This window comes from Rutidosis leptorrhynchoides, chromosome 4 (genome assembly GCF_046630445.1).
Source record: "Rutidosis leptorrhynchoides isolate AG116_Rl617_1_P2 chromosome 4, CSIRO_AGI_Rlap_v1, whole genome shotgun sequence".
Taxonomy (NCBI): Eukaryota; Viridiplantae; Streptophyta; class Magnoliopsida; order Asterales; family Asteraceae; genus Rutidosis; species Rutidosis leptorrhynchoides.
The window spans coordinates 132,565,443-132,574,307 of NC_092336.1; the positions used below are offsets into that span (position 1 = coordinate 132,565,443).

Consider the following 8,865-nt stretch of genomic DNA (forward strand, 5'->3'; position numbering starts at 1 on the left):
ATGTATAAATAAGTACTCGTGGCACAATATGAGTCGTTAATATTAAGGCTCTAGAAAATAAGTGTGTTTGGTAAGGTTAGGTGGAGCAAGTTACGTTTCAATTTTGTCACCTGAATCTTGCTCACATTCAAGTTCAAATCAATTATTCTTTTTCTAATTCTCAATAACGTCATTTTAATTTCTTTAATTGGAAAATTCCATACATTTAACGTCACGTGATCAATGTAATATTAAACTAACTTTAGTTAAGGTTTCATGATTTTAATTTATTGGTACCCAAGGTCGCCCCCCCCCCCCCCCCGAAAAAACAAGAACTTTATAAAAACAGAAAATGTTTTTGAAAAAAAAAAAATTCAACAGGAAGTACAATAAAGGACTTTGGTGAGGCTCGGACCTAGAAAGTAACTATCAAGCAACTATACCGAGCCTCGCCTAAACTAAACCGGGACTAAACTAAACAAAAGAAGCGAAAAAGACACGACATAAAGCATATTCAAACAATTACAATATGAAATGAATCAAGAAAGCAATAAAGGAATAAAAAGAACTCAGATGTTCTTGATGAACATGCCGAATTTAGTTATTTCTGCATGGGTATTTAGGTGCAAAAGTTAACTATCAATTTGAATATCTACAATTATGAAGTTTGAGTAGCATAGTGATTTGAATTTGAAATCTCTAGTGGACACTTAAGTTTAATTGCTACAATTTCAAGCCTTGCTTTGCAAAAGATTGTTATTATACTTTATATATTTTTCAAATATATAATTTTTTTTTTCTTTTTTTCTTTTTTTGATAAGCAAGGAAATCGTTCTATGAACGATCACATTGACTCCCTCATAGAAGGTAAAACCTCGGGTAATCAAACCCCCCGAGCGCGAGACTTGGGACCAGGTGAATTACGCATTATGCGCACCCTTTGAGTCACTCGCTTTTTGAACAATTTGACATAGCCAGGAATTGAACCCGGGTGGTGTGCTTCATTGTGCTTCAATTTAAATAATTTTATATTAAACATTAAGAAATGACCAAAGTAAGCTCGAATCCAAGCTCAGTGACATAATAAACCCATTCCAAAAACACAATGTTACAACTAGATAGACAATTCATATAACAAAATACAACAAAACACTACAAAAACATCTTATGCAGGTACTCGCTTGTACAGGTTGTTCGGTAATCGCGGTGTCACAACCGCTTGAAGTGGGTTCTTCATGTAAGTTACCATTCCTGGTGCCTCAGTCATGTCCACTTCTTCAGGTTTGATTCCAGCCGGTGGGGTCCACTCAAAATGGTGCAAAAGGTGACCCAACATAGATGTGACCAGGTTGATTGCTAGTTGTGCACCTGGGCAGACCCGTCTCCCTGCCCCAAACGGTAACAGCCGGTAGTCGTGACCCTTAACATCTACATCCTCCTCAAAGAACCGTTCGGGCCTGAATTCTTCCGGGTCCTTCCAGATGGCTGGGTCACGAGCGATGGCCCACACGTTTACGTGTACAATACCACCTTTCGGGACATCATATCCACCGAGCTTAACGTTTGAGTTGGCCTTGTGTGGGAGCATCAGAGGGGTCGGTGGGTGCAACCGTAAGGCTTCTTTGGCTATTGACTGGAGATATGGAAGCTTTGAGAAGTCGGTTTCTGACATGATTCGGTCGGTTCCAATGACCCGATCGAGCTCTTCTTGAGCTTTTTGTTGAACACGTGGGTTCTTAACTAACTCGGCCATCGCCCACTCAGCAGAGATCGAGGTTGTGTCCATTCCAGCTGTGATCATGTCCTGATTAAATACATTCAACAGATAATTTAGTCATAACATTCGACAAAAACGTTCATTGAATTGACATTAAAGGTGGTAACTCTGACCCATATTCTTATTTTTTTGGAACAGCAAACACACATACACACCCTTTTTGTCCACGACAGGACTAGAACTCAAGCCTCAAGGTTGATGAGTCCCCTTGATACCGATAGCCTTTTTTTAAGGCAAATGCACACACCCAACACAATTTTACACGAATATATATATATATATATATATATATATATATATATATATATATAATGTTCTCCGCAAAACTGAACCCATAACCTTAAAGTCAGAGGGTTACCTCGATACAGGGCAATGGTTCTTTGGTGCCGGTAACCCATTGATGACCCATTTTCTTATTAAATAAGGTGATTTCTTTTAATTTCCCAAATATTTGAAGCAACAACATCGTTTTTGTAATAGTATTTCACTCGCAAAAAAAAAAAAAAAAAAAAAAAAAAAGAAAAAAAAGAAAACTTCCATTTTTTTTTCTTTAAAAAAAAGAGAGTTTCGGGTAAACTTAACCAAACCCAATGAACTAAAAAAAACAAGATAAAAGCCACATACCCAAAGAAGTCCAATAATTGTGTCCTCACTGAGATCATACTTCTGTTGAAGTGTATGTAAAGCATCGATGAAATGCTCTTGGGCCCCACCAGTTTTCTTACGTGCAAGATCGTGTTCTGCCATAATGGCTTTCGTGAGTCGGTCTCTGCGTTGCTCATGCTTTAAAAGAATATCGTTTTCACCTGCAAATAACCATCTCAACCATGGAATATTTTCAGCCATAAAAACCTTGCCACCGATCTTAATTCCATTTGATACAATGCCTTTAAAATCTTTCCCTTGATCATCCATTGCACCTTCCGAATTCACAAATCGTTTACCAAATGTCAATCTTGTAATATTGTTGAACGCCACTGATCCCAAATAACCTCGCATCAGTATGCTTTTTCCTCGGTTATCTGCACATAACATATAAAAGATAGTCAAGTTAAGTTTATATATATTCATAACCCTCGCATCAGTTTATGCTTAAACACTTTAACCTTAAAAAGTAACCATAGACACGAGTGTTTACAACTACCTACATTTCTTTACCAAGGGGCTGTTTACTTTTATTTATGTTCCAAGTCTTGTTTCCATTTCCCTATTGATCTGAAGGGGTGTCTGATTCTATGTCTCCTAGAAACGGACAATTTTCAGATTAAGATTAAGTGACAAAAAAACAACAATTTTACTTAAGAGTTGTACAAAACACATCATTAAGTGGAAATTATAGAGGCCCTAAATAAAGGATCATTAAAATTACAAGATTATTATTATTACTTGCACCAAAATAAATTAATTATTATTTTTCGGGATAAATTTTGGACGTGGACGGGTCTGCCCAACCCACCCATTATGACACTTCAATTGATGGATATAATAATGAACTTATTCCTTTCCGCTTTTAATTGCATGTAACCTTAGAGAGGCTAAGTCGGTTTAAAACGGTCCCCTTATAGAATTTTATACTTCATTGTGAAAAATAGATACCATTTCATACCTAGCCAGACCATTCATTTATAATTTGGCTAGCATATATAAGGTACAGTACAGCAAACCTAATGTTAAGTCAACCTCAATTATTTAAATCCAAATTCAATAGAATTTATTATTATTATCTCCATAAATAAATCTAAGATTAATTCCAAAAAATAAATGAGCGCGCACAATGTGAATCCATCACAATAAAGGCCTCACAAAATAAATAGATATCAAGTAATATTGGTTATTAATGTAAAGTGTTGCAATATTTTTGCTTCTGTAATGTATCCTCATTGTATCCTATTTGATTCAATCATCAATTTGATGATTGGTTATTAATATATTGATCTTTTTTCGCCAAAAAAAATTAATAAAAATAAGTAATTACTGTATTAATTACTTTACTTTATTACATGAAAAAAATTCATCAAGTATTATTCTGATCATGTGCATTTAATCTAGACCACCAAGCTCAATGATATTTTCACCCTGATTTTAGGGTAAAATCTCCAAATTAAATCCTATTTCAACAATGAACAACACAAAATTCCTATTTTCAAATCCAAACAAAATTGACATATCTAATCAAAAATTCAAAACCCTCAAAGTTGCATATTACCAACAAGTACATCTGAATCCAACAAAAAAGAACAATCCTAAAATACTCACCCAAATCAATCATCTAATTTACCCTAATTTCACTAAAATCAAGATTCATCAAATTTTCACTTACTAAATACTAAACTATATAGATCTAAACATCCACACAAAAATAAGAAAATTTTAAAAAACATAAAAAATACTGAAGAAAGAAAATAAAAATCATACCAGGGTCAGAAGAATAGTTAAAAATATCTTCAACCATAGCAGAAACTTCATCTTCTCTAATGGGTCTCAAAGCTTCTAATCTTTTAGGCGAAAAAAGCTCCAAGTTACAAACTTTTCTAACTTTAACATAATGGGGTCCATAATCAGCCCAAATTAAATCTTGCCCACCTCTACTAAACGACATCGTTGCACGGTTCCTATGTCTATCAGCCAACATTTGATCATTTTCTTTCAATACTTCTTTAGCCAACTCACTACTATTAACAATCACATTGATCTTTGAATCTAAATACACCGAAAATATCGGACCGTATGTTCTTGCCCATTCAGCATAACATCTAAACTTAACTGGTTTTACATCGTACAAGTTTCCAACAATTGGAAGTGGTCGTGGGCCCGGTGGAAGTTTGAACCTTAGACGAAATAATAAGGATTGAATTGTGTAATACACAATTGGTAAGATGATCAAGATGGTTGATATGAGAAGTAACATAGCCATTTTGTGTTTGTGTGTGTGTGTGTGTGTTTTTAGGTTTTTTTTTGTTAATTTAAAGGGTGTTTATGGGGTAGGTGGTGTGTTTATGATGAGTTAGGTTGACTAGTTGCTGGAGTTTTTGAGTCCACGTGATAAGGGTAAGGTGGTAATTTAAGTAAAGGGTGGTTAGGTGGGTATTTGCATTGGGTTCAGCTTACCTCATAAACCTACTACCAACCCTTTTTTATTAATTTTTTATGATTTTTTCTCGGTTGATCCTTCATTTATATACACAAAATTGCATTTCGAGTCCTCCAAGTTGTTAGATGGATTTTCAAACCCTTTTAATTGCATAATTTGGCAATCCACATACCTCAGTCTACATGTCGTCTAAATTGATCGTTAACCCTTGACATGTGCGCTGCATGTGAGGGTAAAATCGTCATTTTACTCTTTTCTTCATTTTAAACGAGGGACCACCGACGCAAAAAAAAATCTTTTAATTTATTTACTTTTAATTTATAAAAATATAAATAAGAAAAAAAATATTTATATATAAAATTGATGATGACGATGTAACTGATCTTAAAAATAAAACAAAACAAATATCGATAAATCCCATCTGATATTTGCTACTCGATTGGATCTGGAAAACCCATTTGATTGTATTGATTAAACCTAGATTCCGGCCATTTGGTTCACCAGTTGTTTACGGCAATTTGCAGATCACAAAAAATCGTTCAGCTTTTTATGGGTTTGTGAGATTGGGTCGAAATGTAAACGATTCGGTCGAAGAACAAGTTGCATCCGAGAAACTTTTTGATTCCAATGATTTGGTAGCCGTCGTCTCCGACGAAGATGAAAACCATACGTGATTGAACAACTTTCATGTCTTTAATTTTATAGATTTCTTTATGATTTGGATTTGAAAGATATGGAGAATACTATCAGCAAAGTTTGAAGAACATGAAACTTGATTTTTATATTTGGACACCTTCAACCTTCGAATCCTTCATGAAAAACTTTGCAAATCATCCATATAACACTCGATTAGCATCAAATCCTTGTGAATCACAACATAAATCACTAATTCGATCAATCTCAATTCGTTTGACTTTTACTCTGAACCTTTGACTCACGAATTCAGATTCGATACTTTGAATTCAAGACTATAACTTTGCATAGAGCATCACTAGAAGAATTGTAACACTTCTACATTTTTACATTTCTCTAAATCGTTCCGAATCGTTCCAGAGACCAAATCATGTTCGTTTTGTTTAAGTGATGAACACGAAATCAAACTCTTTCAATATGTTGTTGTTAATCTGAATTAATGATTCACGAAGGTTAGGTTTTTGATGTAGATCACTTATCTCAGCTCAATTTGTTATGATAATCATCATTGGCGGAAAAAAATCGTTACCGATGATGTTACTGATTTGGGTTTTAAATTTATATTCTGTATACGTATCAATTTATATATATAAACATTAATTAAAAATATATGTTTATATATATATATATATATATATATATATATATATATATATATATATATATTCGATTTTATTTTTAGAAATTGATAAATTAAAAATATATAAATTTTTACGCTGGTGGTCCCTTGCGCCGGTGGTTGATGTTAAAGCTAAGGGGTATATAAAATAGCTTATATTTTATCAGGAAATACTATTAAATACGATACAATTTTACACAAGATATTTATTTATTTAGAGAATGGATATACTTAAACCTTGCTACAACACTTATAGGCAGTGTACCTAATCGTATAGTAGTGTAGTTTTTAGTAAGTCCGGTTCGTTCCACAGGGAATCTTTTTAAACAAAGCTTAACGCTATATTAGTTTACTTTTATAAAAATACAAATATATATATAAGTAATATTATTATTATAAAGGGGGGGTTTTTACCGTTTAATGACCGGTTTGTCGATTTAAAACTTTAGTCGCAGTTAAAACCAAATGTAAAATATTAAAAATAAATACAAGACTTAAATTAAAGCGTAAAGTAAATAACGATAATGAAATTGCGAATAATAAAAGTGCGATAAAATAAACTTGTGATAATTAAAAAGTACGATAATTAAAAGTGCAATTAAATACAATAACAATAAAAATGATATAATTAGAAGTGCAATTAAATATAAAATAAAGGAAATTAAATATGAAATAAAAGAATTATGCTTATTTAAACTTCCGTAATCATGATGTTTGACGTGTTGATTTTAGTTTTATGCTCATGGGTTAATTGTCCTTTTTCCTGGATTATTTAATATGTCCATACGGATTTGTCCATAATAGTCCATCAGTCATAAATATAAAGAGCGAAAGCCTTCGTCAAATTATTCTTATTCCCGAAGTCAAATATTCCAACTAATTGGGGATTCGAATTGTAACAAGGTTTTAATACTTTGTTTAATGAATACACCAGGTTATCGACTGCGTGTAAACCAAGGTTTTACTACTTTGTTAACAATTACACCAATTACCCTTGAATGTAATTCACCCCTGTTTCAACAAGTCTATTAACTATTAATCCAGTTCCGTATCCGGTAAAATGAATAATTATTGGTATTTATAGATATCGCGCCCACCGTACCCAGTCAAGCGTATGTTGTTATATATAAATACGTCAAATTATAAGTTTGTATATTAAATTAACAAGGTATTGTTTAGTTAACATAAAACCCATTAATAGCCCATAATCTAATTTCCACAAGTGTCGTTCTTTTGTCCAAACCCCAGTTATGGTACAAAGCCCAATTACCCAATTTTAGTAATTAGCCCAACATCATGATTACTTCGGATTAAATAAGCATAATAATAACTTAGCTACGAGACATTAAATTAAAAAGGTTGAACATAACTTACAATGATTAAAAATAGCCTAGCGTTACACGGACAGAATTTCGACTTACACCCTTACAACATTCGCTAACATACCCTTATTATTAGGATTAAAATTAAAATTAAAATTAAAATTAAAATTAAAATATAAATATAAATATAAATATATACGATATAGATAGAGAGATGGATATTTTTTTGTGTGTTTTTGCGATCAGAATTCGTTTGCATTTATAGGGATTTTCAAACTTTGGGGCTCCGCGACTCGCGGCCCTTTTGGCCTTCAAACTCCGCGAGTCGCGGAGTTTGCTTTTACAGCTCACACGAGTTTGGCTCTTTGTTTACCGACGGTTTTATAAATAAATATAATATATTAAATAATTATAAGAATTATTTAAATATTATATTATATTTATGTGCATAGTTGACTTGTAATTTTTAGTCCGTTGCGTCGAGCGTTGAGAGTTGACTCTGGTCCCTGTTCCGGATTTTCGAACGTCCTCGCGTACAATTTAATATCTTGTACTTTGCGTTTTGAATCTTGTACTCTTGTAATTTCGAGACGTTTCTTATCAATAATTGGAACCTCTTTGATTGTATTTTGTACTTTTGAGCTTTTTGGTCGTTTGCGTCTTCAATTCGTCGAATCTGTCTTTTGTCTTCACCTTTTATTATTTAAACGAATATCACTTTTAAATAGAACAATTGCAACTAAAAGCTTGTCTTTCTTGAGGAATAATGCTATGAAATATATGTTCGTTTTTAGCATTATCAAATATTCCCACACTTGAGCGTTGCTTGTCCTCAAGCAATATCGTCTTGAAATACTAGAATCACTTCTTTATTCTTCACACTTTGTACATCAGTGATTTCTATACGGCGGTATAAACAATGATAGTAACGATATGGTTTACAGTCCCACATGACTATAAAAAAATTTAGATCCATTAAGGAAATTGGATCTTTATGAAAACATTTGATCTTTTGAAAATTAAATCTAGTTTTTACCCTAGATAAGTTTTTCGGAATAACCCTTCACCGGTGTTTGCAAAATATTTTTGTGGTTTTGGTGGGTTTCAGATTTGAAAATTTTAGCTCAAAACTTATGGTTTTGTGTCACCCACTTACTAACCTTGTATTTGGAAAGCAACACGTCCAGTTTACTTGTCCCGTATATTACTTTTCGGTAAACTACCGTCCGGTTGTAAAGGAAAGCGTTGAACAAGCAACTGTTAAGGCAATGTCCCCTGACATGCTTTTAATTATGGTCTATAATGTGTCGGACGCAATTACTATCCTTGGTAGGAGCAATAGTAAAGCTCACCCTTATGATTTTTCGGTCTGGCACAAGGTCCT

At 33.1% G+C, this 8,865-nt stretch overlaps 1 protein-coding gene across 1 annotated transcript; it reads right to left on the reverse strand.

The window, feature by feature from the left end:
- Nucleotides 1–1,060: 1,060 nt before the first annotated feature.
- Nucleotides 1,061–4,685, reverse strand: LOC139840168 (cytochrome P450 98A2-like). The gene is made up of 3 exons (XM_071830394.1): nucleotides 4,172–4,685; nucleotides 2,381–2,778; nucleotides 1,061–1,783 (listed from the first exon to the last, which is right to left on the reverse strand). Exons 1-3 carry the CDS (start codon nucleotides 4,668–4,670, stop codon nucleotides 1,145–1,147), a joined length of 1,536 nt encoding a protein of 511 aa, XP_071686495.1. The 5' UTR covers nucleotides 4,671–4,685; the 3' UTR covers nucleotides 1,061–1,144.
- Nucleotides 4,686–8,865: the final 4,180 nt, after the last annotated feature.